A 16,918-nucleotide genomic window follows, 5' to 3' on the forward strand; every position below is an offset into this window, starting at 1 on the left:
ACACCTGGTGCGGGGCAAGGCAGCCGCGGTTGCTTTTCAGAAATATGTCCCCTGGGAGTCCATCGCTAGTGCAGCTACTTGGGCCGCCCCATCTGCTTTCTGTAAACATTACTGTCTCGACATGAGCTCAAGAGCTGACGCTCAGTTTGGTCCGGCTGTGCTGAAGAACCTGTTTCAGTAAGGGGTATTTCCATCCACCCGTAGTTCCTGTAAGGAGTGCTTGGGAATCTCCCACAAGTATGGAGGAAAGGGGACGGGATGTAGGAGTATTACCAGGTTACTCACCGTAGTGACCACCTTACTCCTAGTCCATAGTCCCCTTTCCTCCATACGCCCACCCGCCGTCCCCTCTAATAAGGTTCCTCTGTTATTGCTAATGGGTTTTTGACCTGGCGATAGAAAAGGACTGATGGGCGATGCGCGGGGCAGAGCCAAGGTGGGCGGGGTTACGGCCGCGTGCCGGTCCCCGCGCAGGAAAGAGAGGAGGGACAACATTTTTGAAATAAATGTGGATGCTTTTTACAAAGTGCTCCGGTCCTGTCCCACAGGACGGAGAGATGTCCCACAAGTATGGAGGAAAGGGGACTGTGGACTTCGGAGTAAGGTGGTCACTACGGTGAGTAACCTGGTAAATTTTTATAACCTATTTTTATTTGAATCTGATTCTCCCTTATTTGAAACCTCTCAACACAGTGATTTGTAGCAGCACACTTAACTTCAATTTTCTTTTTTGCTTGCATATTCCAGAGTAAATTGATAGTTTTACGTTAAACCGATGAATTACGAATGACGATATTGGTTTTTTATTTAGAGTACATTCAGCCTGTACACACATTTGAATATATGTTGCACCACTGTGCCTACATAGCCAGCATTGTGCCTACATAGCATACATGCGCATCTAAATAATTGCTATACTATGGTGCCCCATACTGCCTGCATACGCATTTGAATCTCTGCACGTGCGCCCCCGGCGTAGCTCTGAAATAGAACCTACATCCACTGCCCATTTGCTAAGAAGAGTCTCACATTCTAAACCAGAAGAGACTTGTTTCCGGTGTGTATCGGGCCCAACCCTTTCCCTAGCTATCCCAGAAGGGTATACCATTTATAGGAAAAACAGAACTACTTTCAAAAGGGGATGAGTGGCATGCTCGCAAAAAACTATTTTAACATAAGAATAACCTCAGACCTCCTCCTATCTGCCGAAGTGATTACACTGAAAATCGTTTGCGTCCAGCTGTACGCCCACCCTCCACATTGTCTACAGACCTCTGGGACCGCTATCCTCTTTTGAAGACGATATTACCACTACTAGCATCTAACAGTCTCTCTCAAATTGTCTTCTTGGGTGACTTTAACCTAGGCTTGAACGACCCTAAAGACATGCAAGCAGGCCTCCTAGCCAACCCGATGGAAGCTGACTGCTTCACGCACCGTATCTCCCTCCCAACACACAAAAAAGGTTGCACTCTGGATAGGCAAGGCAAAATCTACTGTTATTGACATACTGGCCAACACCCCATGCCCATGGTCTGACAACATCATCCTATCTGCTTTTGCAATAGCCACCAAACTTAACAAACTTAGCCTACCTACCTCGACAATACCATCTAGATGTTTGAGGACTCGACAGACAATATGGTGCCCCACCCACTACCAATAACTAGCCCTCCTTAACTTAACTCTGATCCTACTTCCAAGGTTTCTCTATATAACTAGACCATTTTAGCCACTATCAACAAAGTAGCCCCACTAAGCACTCGTAAATCTGAATCCAAAGCACATGCCAATCCCTGGTTCTCTGCAAACCTGAAAACCTTGCGCGCATCCAAAAGATCAGCCAAATGTAATTGGAAAAAAAAAACTCAAATGCAAATAAGGTTTGCTTCCATGCCCTATCCATCGAATACAAGGAAGCAACCATCAAAGCTAAAGTAACTCCTACTATCGGAGAATTGAGAATGCTCAATCTAGCTCTAGGGACCTTTTCACTATACTTTGCAGACTGTAATCCCCGTCCCCAACACCTGACCTCTGCTTGAAGGACCAGCAGTGGTGCTCCAATGTCCAAAATGCCCTTGCAAACAAAATCACCCTTCTGCAAAACAAAATTGAAGTTAAACTAAATTAACCATGATACCTCTCCAGTAGACACATCTGCCATTTCACAGCAAAGTGAACACACATTCGATTTCACACATCTGACCACCTTGGAAACCATCAGAATTATCAATTTAAGGTCTAAACCTTCAAGATGTCAAGGGGACATCTGTCCTGCTACCTTCATCAAGGACTGTGCCAATGAGCTACTGCCTTTTTATTACCTCCTTGATCAACAGCTAATTTGCCGCAAGCAAAATGCCTGATGACCTAAAGGAAGCTTGGGTAATCACATTGTTGAAAAAAACGACCCTGGACCCAAACATCCCCACTAACCTTCGACCTATCACCACGGTTCCTTTCCTTTTGAAAATTAGACAGAATAGCCTACCTACAGATAGAAAAATTGTTGGAATCGAATTACCTCCTAGGCCTCAGACAGTTTGGCTTCTGTCCTTCCATGGTACGGAAACGGCACTTCTGGACCTTAAAATCCAAATTGATCAAATCAAAGACCAAGGAGACTTCGCGATCCTCCTTTTGCTTGATTTATCTGCATCATTTGACTTGGTTAACTACAAAATCCTACGCCAACATTTGGCAACAGCTGCTCAATTCCTACCAAAAGCCAGACTGGATCGAATCCAATCTCTCTAAACGGACAATGAGTTTTCTCCATTTCCTCAGCAGCCAACCCGACCCCAGTCTCCTTTGGGGTGCCCCAGGGATCATGTTTATCACCTACATTATATAATGTATTTACCAAGCCTCTTTTTGACAGTCTAGAATATACAAACTATGCGGATGACACACAAATACTCGTACATATCATAGGCTCTTATGATATGATAGGTTATTTATAATGCGCTTAATACCCAGAGGTTTCTAAGCCCGGACCCGGGGATCGAACCTGAATTGATGCTCATCATAGGTAGCCAAGCTAAATTGAACAAACTACCCTAAATATACAAAGCCTTCAACATTTACAGCAACATCAAAGTGGCCAAGGAGATGATAACTATAGGTCTCTATATAGACTCAGCACTAACATTAACAAGGCAAGTCAATGCCAAAGTCTCCTCGGCAGCCTACACTGCCAAACTAATAAGAGCTTGTATACCCTTCCTTTCCCCTGACAACTGTATCACGCTTGCAAGAGCATTGATCTTATCCAGGATTGATTACTGCAACTCCCTTTTTGCAGGATCGGATACCCGTAACATCAGCAAATTACAAGTTGTACAAAATATTGCGATCAGAGCTGCTCTCAACATACCGAAACGTGAACACATCTTGTCAACTAGACGCAACCTCTATTGGCTCACAGTTCGAGACAGAATTACATTTAAAATCCTGCAAATGTAATCAATTTCCTAAGAAAGCACCTCAATGCCTTTTGAGCTTTGTGCGCTATATAAATGCCCAAATAAATAAAGTTGCTTGAAAATTGTGTGCACCAATTTCCTTTGAAATATTGTCATATTGTGATTAAGTATTGGAATTGTTTACATTTTTAAAGAATAATTGTTTGACAACTAAGTAAACAAATGTTAAAAGTGCATGTAGTTAAAATCACATTAAATCAGACCTTTCATGCTCGGATAGAGAAAATATATTGGTGCAAAATTGTACTTGTATATTGTTGGGCAAGATGGTATGCAGTACCCTGTGGGAGACTGCACCAGCCTTGTTCTCTTGGCAATAGTTAATCCAACCTTTGGTATAAGCATGTACTATACAAGTTGGTAGTGACTTAGTAGCCAGGCTTATCTCAAGAGGGGTCAATGTGAGCTGTAGGGTTGGAACATAGAGATTCACAGTGCCAAGTATCCAAATAAACACTTACACTCAAGGTTTCTTGATTAAACTATTATTTATCAATTTAAGTCATTTGAATAAGCCTTCTTTAGAAGGGAGCAGATATATGTAACACAAAAATATACTTCAAAATACACTTAGTTTCTTTAAATCAATAGATACCCATTTGGGATGGCACACAGATACTTCCTACACCCTGAGGCAACTTAAATAACTAGGACACTGTGGACATTGATATCAATGGTACATTTAGAGCAATACTGAATTTGGTGTCAAAGAAAAGGTTTGAGGAATAAAACCATGGTTAACAAATATTCTTAAGCGGGTAAATACTTTTGAACCCCCAATGCAAAGTAAATTAACCCTTTTCCAGCAATACAAGTTACAGAATGCGTGGCTTTTGAGGGATAGTTAAAGCACTGCAGAAAATAGAAGTGTCTTTCAGGGAGCCAGGACAGCCAATGTTAATTGAGCAAACGTCTAGGTGAGCTAAAGCACTTCTTGCAGGTGGTAAGTGAATGTTTTAGAAGTCTTTGTAGAAAACTAAATCACTGTAGGGCCACATGCTGGGAGGCTTGTGAGGGCCAAAGCTGAAGGCAAATCTACAAAAGCAGCCAAGACCAGTCTCAACTGAGAACTAGCAAGGCTACACAACAAGAGGTAAGTCCCTTTCGTTTTTACAGTACTTAGGTCTGAAGAAATTGGTTCCAGCTGGCTTCTGTTGCTGTGTAGGTCTGCAGATCCTGTTGCTACTGGGCCTCAGTCTTGGACAAGAGGGAGGACGTCTGGAGACTCCTGCACTACAAATTGAAGGTCTGACAGCAATGGGCAAACTTCCGATCAGCAGCACTTTGCCGTTTCAGCTTCTTGCAGCTCTTAAAAAATAGCACCACTGCAGTTCTCGGATACCTTATGGACTTTCCTCACATCTGGGGTCCAGCACTCTGTTGAGGTGACTCAGGCTTGTTCAGTCCTGCTTCATGGGAGTCCGGAGGATATTCCTGGAGCTTGGGGTCCGACTTAAAGGTGACACTGGATTCTGATGTTGCTCTCCCTGCCAATCGGTTCCTGCAGCAGCATTGAAAGTACAGCCAGCTCCGAGAGCAGGAACGTAATTTCACCAAAATGCCAGGGGTAGCGGATGTGACCTCACACGACCCTTGACCCCTGATGACATCACAGGAAGTGATGTCATTTGACCCCACCCTGAAGTGATATCACAGGAATTGATGGAACACGACCTTTCAGAGCTTTATATACAAAAAATGTACAACCAATATCACCCAACCTGTGTTGGTACTCATTTATCGACCTCTGAAGGATGAAAGACTAAGTTGAGGCATTTAAGAACAGACTAAATCAGTGACTCGCCCCCCCGAAGTGTGCCTAGCAATTATTGTATAGAATTCCAGAAAGAATCATTATTTGGTATTCCTATTCTTTCTTATTTAGGGTCAGCAGTTCTTATTTTTTTAAGGGGCCTGTACAAGAAAGCTAGCAACTCTAGAAGTAAAGAGCCACATGATGCAAGCCACAGCCCAGGAACTTGCATTACCAAATAAAACTGATTTTTACAAGAAGGCGTCATTTGAAGAGGGTACAGCCAAACAGGCTGTACTCTCTTCAAAGTCAGGGCGTGTCGAACGCAATAGTTATCTCAAAGTTTATCTGTGGCGAAATCATCTATTGTTAGATGCATGAACATTGAAGTTCGATGGCCAGAGAGGCGTCTAGGTTGCGACGTTGATTTTGATAAATGCTGCTTCCATTATTTTGGCCGTGACGGCAGCCCAGTGGGATTTTTCGCCAGATATCAAGCGATACCACCATGTTTGCTCATCGATCAGAACCGAGTTGAGCCATAGGGGAGTGAGAAAAGCTGTGCGAACTTGAGTTAAGGCGGGGCAGTTTAGGAGAAGGGGGCGAATGGTCTCAATAGAGTCCAGAGTTTTGCACAGTCTGCACGTGGTGACGGTGGACAGCCTTCTCATCACTAAGATTTCTCGAGTATGAAGCAAGTTTAGGCGCGCTCTTAGAAATGTTGAACATAGTTTTTTTATCCGGGAATCTCAGACAGTACGCCATGGGGAGTTTCAATTTATTGTAAGTCGGTGGAAGATGGTTTAGGAACTTGGTTGCTACCGCTTTGTCGATAGTGCTAATCCAGTCTTGAAGTTTCAGTTTTTCACTGACTCTTTGCGGGTTCGTGATCAGGTCGTTTAATATGCATTGCTGATCCTCCAGTTTGGTTTTTTGGAGGTGTACCTATTTTTGAGCAGCCTTTCAGTTCATTGATACGGAGTTCGAGATGAGTTCCAGTCTGCCCCAGTCCGTCAGGACGTGCTGTCTGCTGCCGAGACCTACAATCTTCTGTGTACACCTTTAAGAAAAGTGAAAACCCAACCATCTTTAAAAACTTCTTTTCCGCGCAGAGCTCGAGCTGAGTTCCAGTCTGCCCCAGTCCGCTCCGGGAGCTGGGGGCTGACTGGTTGACCGCCGCACCGAGGGAATTCCAAGGATACAGAGGTAGGCGCTCTCTGTCCATTGGCACCCTCCTTCGAACTGCCTTTCTGAACTGATTCAAATTGGGAAAAAAAAGTTTGCGCCTTCCTCTGCCGTCCTAAGTCTTCTGATCCCTTTTACCCGGCGGCGACGCTCCAAAACTTTGCCTCGGTCGCTGCCTGTTCCTTCCTTCTCCATCTCTTCCTTCCCCTCCGTTCCTTTACCTTTACCTTTCTGTCCCGCTCTGCCCCTCCCCCTTCCCCTCCCTTCCTTCCCGGACCTCTGTCCTCCCTCCCTCTCCCGTCCCCTCTCCCTCTCCCGTCCCCTCTCCCTCTCCCGTCCCCTCTCCATCCTTCACCCGAGATGGAGGAAGATTCGGATCAGCGTCTACTAAGGAGCCACATGAAAAAGACCCCACTTACCTTGACTCTGCCCGCGACTCTCAACGCTAAGGTTTTCACAGATAAGTCACGGACCTCTCCCAGGCCAACGCCAATGTCCGGCATCATCACCCGGTGATGGCCGCCCCCTCACCACTTCGGTGAGTGACCCATCCTGTGCGGGAGCCGGAGGGCCCCCTGCCAGGGGGTCTGAGGGTGGCCACATCGGCGATGGTAGCCGCGCACAAGCTTATTTCCTCACGTCCCCGGCTACCACCTTTGAGCCGGCGGCCACCTCTGCTTCGTCCAACACACAAGTAGGAATGGGCGGACCTGTACTGGCCCCGCTTCCTCTGGAGGCTTTGAGCCCTGGCCAGCCTAACATCAATCTACCCGACCTGGAACAACACTGCAACTTGCAGAAGAGCCCGGCCTACCAGATCACCATGGCCCTGATTCACCCGGCTCTGGAGGACCGACTGGGTAGCCCCGGCCCGGTCGGTGCAGTCCACCCACGGAACCTACCTGCATCCGGTGCAACTGACAAGGCTACCCTCTACCCTACAATCAGCTCACCCGCGTCGCCTTTGACGGCAGAGGCCACAGTGCCCCCTTCACACTTAGATGGAACTCTGGAAAGCAGGGCGTCTGTTGTCACGTCCTCAGACATTCACAACCAACCTTCTTCTACGAACCCTCTGCTAGAGGAGTTTCGTGATTCAGATTCCGATAACTCCTCTGCTACATCGGATAATTCCAGTTGCAAACCTTCCTCCAACCAAAGCAAAAAAAGACCAATATACAGGAAAAAAGGCAAACCTGCACCCAAGCCCACGGCTGTATCAGCCACAAACAACAAAGCGCCTGTCTCTACAAAAAAACAGCAAAACCCATCGACCATCCCTCCAAAAACCAACAGTCAGATCAAAAAGGTCGCCTCACAACAAGGCCAAAGAAAGAAGGGCTATGCAAAACTTAATCTCTCCACCCCGCTTTTGTCAACTGCATTGATGAACTTTTTTAAGACACAAGACACAAGGCAAAAGGAAACTATCTAATGATTCCGAACTTTCAGACGCGGAAATCCTGGAAGCTCTTGACGAGACCCCTCCAGCGCCTAAATCCAGGAAAACTACCGCTGTTAACGGCACTCAACTCCCCTCAGTCGGGCAAGTCCCGCCACAAATCACTCCCCTTCTCGGGTCCTTACAGGACGCGCCAGCCCCGCCTCAACCGGGCTTTGTATGCCCGCTTAACAACATTCCAACTTTACCTTCAGATTCTCAGGCGAAGTCCCCACCACCACCACCCACTCCTAGGCGGGTGGTCTCCTCAATTGCTGATCCAATCAATACCACTCGACTACCACATCAGCGTCTCTCGGACATTCTCGACCTGTTGCAGCCAAAAGCTGGGCCACAAAGAGAAATGTCCCCCCAACCGCTGGTAAAGAACCATTTAACTTCTTCCATTCCCGCTGCTAACCAGCAAGTCCCCTCATCTCAGACCTCATATTGGGACGACCTCAATTCCCAAACTAGAGTAGCAGCACCAAGGCCTTCCACCTCGCTTGACATTGGAGGCTCCAACCCCAGGCGCAGGCACTCATTGGCGAACCCTCCATCTCTAGGATCAAGAGATACGCCAGTGAAGAGTGGAAGAAGATTGGACTTCCCTTCACCTCCTCATAAAGAGTCGCCTAACAATAGAAAGGATCGGACTACAATCATGTCAGCCATAACCATCGCTATGGCCCCATTCTGCAAACTCTATGAAATGCTAAGTGACGTCTCAAAAGACAACACAGCCATTCTAGCGAGCATACAGTCAAAGCTAACCTTTTTAGAAGGATACATAACTGCCATCGACCTGAAGTATGACCTTTCGCACACATCAAGACATGAGGCAGTCCTCGCGTCGGCCATGTCCTCGGCTCCCTCTTCTTCCAAAAAAGGTTCTCCATCAGACTCAACAATGCACAAGTCAACTCGGACCACCTAGCTCAAACACGTTAACGAATTTGCTACAATATTTGCAAACAAACCACAACCATCTCCAAGTGTAAAAATGACTACACGCAAGAAAGTCTTAAAACTAGCTACGAACGACCAACCACCCGACTCAGCTCGCCAATCAACCCAACGCAAGCTTGAATCTGTGGTAGTGACGCCTAATCATCACACAGCTCCCGGAACTGCAGCTCATGGTCTCACTCGAGCGGGTTCCGTGACGGACCTGACCAAGTCCCCCTTCTTAACAGAAGAATGCCTAAACTCAAGTCTCCTATTGTCTGCGTCGCCTCACAACGCTCAAGTATTGCCTGAGAAAGGACCTACTAAATGCAACATCCCACCAACATCTCCCTCTGCCCCCAACTCCAAACCTATAGCAGACCCTCTACTCTGGTCATCGGTGGCTTCCAGTCCTCACAAACCCACCCAGGGCCTTCGTAATAACGATCCTCCAAGACTTGCGCCTGACCTACAAAGTAGATCGAGACCAAGAACCAAATCAACGAGATCTCCTACGCCAGGGCACGCACAGCCCGAAACCAAACAGAAAAACACGCTGACCATACGAGGGACGATTCCACCCGTCTCTTCAAAATAGAGCAAATCTCCAGCAAAGACAAGTATGTCATCTTGAACAGAAGAACTGTGTTAAAGATAACATCGTCTGTACCTTCCCTAAAGAAATTAAACTCGGAAGACTTTAAGAGGGTCGAGCCTTACCATAGAGATAACAAGGCAAAAGCCTACCTTCACATCTATTCCTCCGCAATCCAAGACATATGCCGCCAAGCCGGTGAAGATTTAAAAGCGCAAGGCTTGTTGCTCTCTGAACTAACAACTCTGGATCTTAAGAACCTCACCAAGGGAACATATCCTAAAAAAGGTAGGCTCAGCGACCACAGTCCATTCCAACGACATGTTGATCGAAGAAACGAACTGAAGTCTCACTTTACAGTTCCATCCAGGACTCCGAAGACGCGCCAAGACTCACCTGGCCGTCCACCACGCCCATCACATGACTACCCTGATCTGAATCGAACATCACTGAAAACTCACCATTCTATTAATGGCAGACAAACATCTACGACTCGCCCGCCCCATTCTCAAAACCACAGATCCCGTTCGGATCAAAGAAAGCAAAGCTGGAGAGATCAGTCCCCGCGAAGAGACCCGTCCAACTACAGATCCCGTGCGCAATTCAAATCATCTCCGCCGATCGCCATCAAAAACCCGACAACTCCATCCGGCCCATGGGAATGGATAAAGGGTGCCTTATCCTCAAATCGCCTTAGATAGCAACTACCAAAAGAAGCCGACATTCAATCTCGTCAAAAGTCCTTATCGTTGGCCCCTTGGAACACTAGAGGACATACCCATCTAACTGATCACAACACTGTCGAGCTGGGTCAATTTGACATATTTTGCTTACAGGAAACATGGCTCCAGGAAAAACCGTCAATGGACGGATACGACATCGTGATCTCGCCAGCTGTCAAAGGTCTGTTAGGCCGCCCCTCAGCAGGTCGTCTTATTGGAATTCGGTCAGACCAAAACTTAAAACACATCAAAACGACGGCAAGATCCTATGAGGTGTTGGCGGTCTTAATCGAATGGAACCCTGCGCCTGAATTCCCGAAACAATGTGCAAAGCAATGTTCATCACTGCCACTCGCCTTGATCACTACTTATTGGAATCCTCAAAGGACATCGACACTACTCTTTTGTCAAACTATGGCTGAGGCAATCGATGAGATCCTTACTGAATAGAATACTCCTTTTCTACTTATCTGTGGAGATCTCAACGTGAAGTTCACACAACCGCAAGACATCCCTTCAAATTCCACCGACACCACAGCAGCGGAGATTAGGGGTCAAGCTTGGATGACCCTTATGGCATCCAGGAACCTGCACAATGCTGCCTGGATTCTGGAAGGGCAGTCCCACTTACCGACCTGGGAGAGAGGCCAGTCATCAGCTACGCTAGACTACATCTTTGCCTCCCCAGCACCGTGCGCAGTAATTCAAGATTTTCAAGTAGTCAAAACTCTACCAAGCGACCACAACATGTTAACTGTATCATGGCCCTCTACCGGCCGCACCCCATCTCGCTACCTATCATCGGTCGAAACGAATCCCCAACAAACGCGCCTTCGTCTGACATCGGCCAACATCAGATTGATCACCCAACAGTACATCTCGGAAACTGAGACGGAACTGTTTCTCGACCCATCCCCAGGGCCGAACTACCTGCCTATGCTTCTCAAGTACAAGCATCACGCGTCATCTGGTCTGTCGATCCCAAAAGCCTACAATCACGAGTATGACAAACAAACAGCACTGAAAAAAAACGCATTGAGAAAGCTCAGAAGACGCGCTAAGGCAGACAACACCATTGCTGCATGGGACTGCTGGAAAGACGAAAACAAAATCTACAAGTCATGGATCAGAGCACGCCGAGCCATTTTATACCAACATGACGCTGAATCAATACTGAGAGTCTTAACGGCAAAGAAAACAGCGGATTTCTGGTCCCTGATAAACGCCTCTCAAGGAACCATAGCCTCAAGCATGATTAACTCAGTCCCGGAACAAGCCTGGGTCACTTTCTTTACCGATCTCTTCGACAGTCCGATTCCTGCAATGAATATGTCTTTCGACACCACCGCAGCCCCTTGGATTGACTTGTCAGCCCCAGCGGACATAAGTGCAGCTATTCAAAAATTAAAAGCTTCAAGAGCCCCAGGCCCGGATGGCCTGACGAACATGGACCTAAAGAAACGTCTCACTGAATGGGCCTCCTTCATTGGCATTCTGTTTGAGCATTGTAGATCCACCAGAAAGATCCCAACATCGTGGTGCAAAGCAACCATCATTCCAATTTTCAAACAAGGAAGCAGAGAAGCCCCTGCAAACTATCGTCCGATTGCCCTATTGGACATCATGGGCAAACTCTTTGCGACTCTTCTTTTGGACCACTTCAACCGATGGGCGAAAACGGCTCCCTGCAGCGATCCTTTCCAACTAGGCTTCAAGAAAAATGGCGGTACTGCACTGAACATCCTTATACTTACTATCTTGAAAGCCAAAATAAAACAAGGTTCCCCCACAGTATACGTGGCGTTTATCGACCTCTCACAGGCCTTCGACAAAGTCGAGAGGCCAAGACTGTGGAGAAAGCTGGAAAATTGGAATTGCCCGTACGATGTCCTACAACCAATAATAGCCCTTCACACCAACACTACACTCAACGTCCGGCTGAATAGACAAGGAGCACTGTCTAAAGAAATCCAAGCACACAGAGGAGTAAAGCAAGGCTGCCCCCTGCCCCGGCGCTCTTCCTGGCTTTTTTGGGGGACTACAAAGACTCAGAAGCCCGGGTCCGCAGCTTTCCGCCGAAGTTTGGTAATTGCACCCTCTCCCGTCTTCTCTACGCTGACGACATAATCTTGTTTGATCAAACTCCGATCGGCCTCCAGCGGCAGCTGGATAACCTGGCAGTCTATATGAGCACCAACAATCTCCAGATCAATCAGACAAAAACCAAAATCATGATCCTCTCTAGATCTGGCCGCTCCCAGAAAAAAACCCGGTCCTGGTCAGTGTGCAAAACCAACATCGAAGTGGTCCCTCACTTCAAATATCTAGGAGTGATCATCGATGGGACTTCGCAGGAACTTAAAATGCAACAACATCTGTGGGCCAAAACCAAACAACTGACTTCCCAACTAAGAGCGATTGATAGAAAGTACGGCAAATTCTCGCTAGCGCCGGCCATTAATTTCTATAAGGGAAAAATGGTTCCGGCTCTGACCTACGGCATGGACGCCATGTTTACTGTACCGTCCCAACTATGGAGGACACTGGAGGGCTACATCTGGAAATCCCTCCTAGGCCTACCCACCGCCATTCCAATCGAAGCCATCAGAAGAGAGCTGGGCCTTCTATCGTTAAGCGCCACCGTCAGCGGGGCCTCACTTGCTCTCTTCAGGAAGACCCTAATCAAAGACGGCTTGCCAATTCTCAACATCATTGGACAGGAACTCGAATCAACGAACTGCAAGGCTGCTCAAAAATGGGTACACCTCCAAAAAACCAAACTGGAGGATCTGCAATGCACATTAAACGACCTGATCACGAACCCGCAAAGAGTCCGCGAAAAACTGAAACTTCAAGACTGGATTAGCACTATCGACAAAGCGGTAGCAACCAAGTTCCTAAACCATCTTCCACCGACTTACAATAAATTGAAACTCCCCATGGCGTACTGTCTGAGATTCCCGGATAAAAAACTATGTTCAACATTTCTAAGAGCGCGCCTAAACTTGCTTCATACTCGAAATCTTAGTGATGAGAAGGCTGTCCACCGTCACCACGTGCAGACTGTGCAAAACTCTGGACTCTATTGAGACCATTCGCCCCCTTCTCCTAAACTGCCCCGCCTTAACTCAAGTTCGCACAGCTTTTCTCACTCCCCTATGGCTCGACTCGGTTCTGATCGATGAGCAAACATGGTGGTATTGCTTGATATCTGGCGAAAAACCCCGCTGGGCTGCCGTCACGGCCAAAATAATGGAAGCAGCCTTTATCAAAATCAACGTCGCAACCTAGACGCCTCTCTGGCCATCGAACTTCAATGTTCATGCATCTAACAATAGATGATTTCGCCACAGATAAACTTTGCGATAACTATTGCGTTCGACACACCCTGACTTTGAAGAGAGTACAGCCTGTTTGGCTGTACTCTCTTCAAATGACGCCTTCTTGTAAAAATCATTCGCTGTGATTATACACAAGTAAATAAAATTTTTTTTTTTTTAAAAAAAGACAGAGTTCGCAAGGGAGACCTCAGAGGTCGCAGTTGCGACTTCTGGCGACCCCTAAATGACGTCCCTGTCCGAGAGGATTTCCATACGAGCTCGTCTTGGGGTCGATTGGTCCCACCAAAGCAATGGGAGAAGTCGTCCTTTGCAGGGCTTCTCTAGTCGAGGCGAATTCGGAACTTTAGTACTGCAGCAGGGCTTCACCGGGCAAACCAACGGTCCAGGAGTTGCAGCAGGCGTCTCTTCCAAGTTCTTCGGATTCCTTCATCAAGTAGTCGACTCTGCCTTCCAAGAAAAAAGCCTCATATTTGTCTCCCATTCATTTGCAGCCTAGCTGTCAATCACACAGCAGGGTGGCTGTCCTCCAAGATCAGCCAGCCAATCCCCTTTGGGTGCATTCCTATATCCAAGGGGATTAAGCACAGGGAGTTTTGGGCACCTCCCTCGCTTCCTGTTCTGCCAGATACTCTGGAGCCAGAGGCGGGCTTCACCAGTGAATCTTGCTAAGACCAAACGAAAAAAGGGACCGAACCTGGTTTGGTGTGCAGAATAAATCACAAGAAGGACCTTTCCAACAAGAAATGGCGAAAAAAAGACGACCAGGGCCATTTTGACAAAATGAGCACCCAGGGATGCTTTACTGCAGCTGCAATTGCAGCCTGCAGTCGAAACACACAATGGTAGGAAAAAGTAAACCACTGCCACCAGCCATTAATTGTAGAAAGGGTAACATAAAAATGTTACATGAGAAGCTAGACAAAGGGGATACAAAGTAACCCCTCCAGCACCCTATTGTAAGATAGTGTGTGCTGGGTCTAGAAAGTTACAAAAATGTAAGTTAAGTCAATTTCACTTCATTGCTCTTGGAAAGTTTCACCAAGAGAAGGTATTTAAACCTTTGGGAAATCTAAGACTTGTCTGTGCCAGTGTCCCAATGTAAAGATGATGCCTATGGAGTTTGTCAGAATCCAAAGTCAAAAGTACAGTCCAAATCACAGAACAATCCATGAGTAGGAAAAAGGTCTTGCTCTCTCCATGTTAGAAATGAAAACTCCTAAAGTCCAGCAAAAAGAACTAGGGATCTCTAAGGTAGAAGGGAATTTGCATATTTCTGAGAACTCTCCCTAAAACATATGCCTTGAAAAACACTTCTAGTGCAAAATTCAGGCAGAATATATCAAAGAGACGTCTTTAGCTAGTTGAAAGCTTTTCTGCACAAGATTTCAAGTTCACAGAAAAGTCATCCACATCCATTAAATGTGGCCATAATGAAGCATATTCTCGGAATGTTGTTGAGGGGGTAATATGAAGGGTCTAGATCAGTTTTACTTTTTATTTTTCAGACACCTGTAAGAGGTGTAGACCACATTTGTTTATAGTATACATAAACCTGACTAGCTTTCAGCTGGGAAGAGTATTGTAATGCTGATTGTATAATGTGGTAGAAATTGAGGGTCTTATTTCATAATGGAGAAAATCTAATTTTGAGTATATTTAAATAACTGTTTGGGGTGTGTTTTTCTTTCTTTAAGGCCGTCCTTGCCTTAGCTGCCTCATGGACGTCCAGACAAGTGGGAGAGCGGACGCTGACTGGCACAGTAATAGACAGTGGGGATGGTGTCACTCATGTCATTCCTGTGGTAAGTTTTTATTCATAATTAATAAACTGGGGACTGGGGAATGGTTGTTAACCTTGCAAAGTTATTTATCAGTATTTAAAATCGCACTGCAAATAATCAAGATGGCTGTATAAACTTGGTTTGATTGGCATTCTGATATCACACACATCTTCAAATAACCCTTTTTGTTCCCAAATTACTATGCAAATATTTATTTCTAATATTCCTATAGGCTAAACTCTTGCTAAACATTTTTCATAAATATATAAACAAGGAAAGGTGCGCACTCCAATTCTCTGCATGACCTTCCAGGCCACTGGTGTACTCCTCTGACGGGTTTCTGTGCCAATACACGTCATCAGGGAGGCTGGGTGGACTTGCAGGTGATAAAAATCTGCTGCAAGGGCTACTGGTAGATGTAGTCATCTGGTCAGCAGAGAAAACGCTCACGCCCAATCCCACAGTGGAGAAAGTGGGGGGGGAGAGTGTAGCCTCAAGTGAGGCACTCCAAAGCCGGGCATATATAAATCTGGTGCGGCACCCTGTCAGGCCCTGAGGATTCCACCCCTCAAGGTCCTGTGAAAAATGGAAAAACAAGGAAAGGTGCGCACTCCAATTCTCTGCATGACCTTCCAGGCCACTGGTGTACTCCTCTGACGGGTTTCTGTGCCAATACACGTCATCAGGGAGGCTGGGTGGACTTGCAGCTCACCGCAGGTGCAGGTGATAAAACTCTGCTGCAAGGGCTACTGGTAGATGTAGAATTGGAGTGCGCACCTTTCCCTGTTTTTCCATTTTTTGCAGGACCTTGAGGGGTGGAATCCTCAGGGACTGACAGGGTGCCGCACCAGGGTTATATATGCTCGGCTTTGGAGTGCCTCACTTGAGGCTACACTCCCCCCCCCCCCCCCCTTTCTCCACTGTGGGATTGGGCGCGAGCTTTTTCTCTGCTGACCAGATGACTACATCTAACAGTAGCCCTTGCAGCAGATTTTTATCACCTGCACCTGCGGTGAGCTGCAAGTCCACCCAGCCTCCCTGATGACGTGTATTGGCACAGAAACCGGTCGGAGGAGTACACCAGTGGCCTGGAAGGTCATGCAGAGAATTGGAGTGCGCACCTTTCCTTGTTTTTCCAAATATATATATATATCTATATCTGAGGCTTGTGGAATCTGCTTAGATCACATGCTGTGCATAGGCCGACATCTAGTGGAAGCTGCGGAGTATTACAGTTTGTTTTTCGAAACTCGAAAATGGGCGTCGACACAGGCGTGCCAGTAATACTATCCCTAGTGTGACGTCCACTGTACCCAAGATCCCTCACGCGTCTAGGATCCTCAGATTGTTTTTTTCCGCCATACTGGTCGGAAGCATCTTGCGGAGTTCCCTGGCCTTAGCCATACTTTTGCTAATATTGAAGTAAAATTATTTATTGACATCCTTCCCCACCCCAACGTCGACCCTCGACACTCGACGACGGCTGGAGAAGACATCGACCGTCGGCTGCTGCACGACGGATCTGGGCCTCGGAAGGCCGCTGGCCTCGGCCCGGGCCTAGTAGGCCGCTGGCCTCGGCCCTGCAAGTAGGGAGAGTGGGGGGTGGTACATACTCTTCACTCTTAGTATATAGGTACACCTTATATATTTCCTACACTTACCAG

The 16,918-nt window shown here is 46.9% G+C and overlaps 1 protein-coding gene across 1 annotated transcript in view; it reads left to right on the forward strand.

Moving 5' to 3' along the window:
* ACTR3 (actin related protein 3) overlaps positions 1–16,918 on the forward strand; it is a 260,843-nt gene that overhangs the window by 147,517 nt on the left and 96,408 nt on the right. The window contains exon 6 of the mRNA XM_069616585.1: positions 15,168–15,275. Coding sequence (XP_069472686.1) covers positions 15,168–15,275 — 108 coding nt within the window. The remainder of the gene's footprint in view (positions 1–15,167; positions 15,276–16,918) is intronic.

Source organism: Ambystoma mexicanum, chromosome 9 (assembly GCF_040938575.1).
Source record: "Ambystoma mexicanum isolate Mex_15411 chromosome 9, UKY_AmexF1_1, whole genome shotgun sequence".
Lineage (NCBI taxonomy): Eukaryota > Metazoa > Chordata > Amphibia > Caudata > Ambystomatidae > Ambystoma > Ambystoma mexicanum.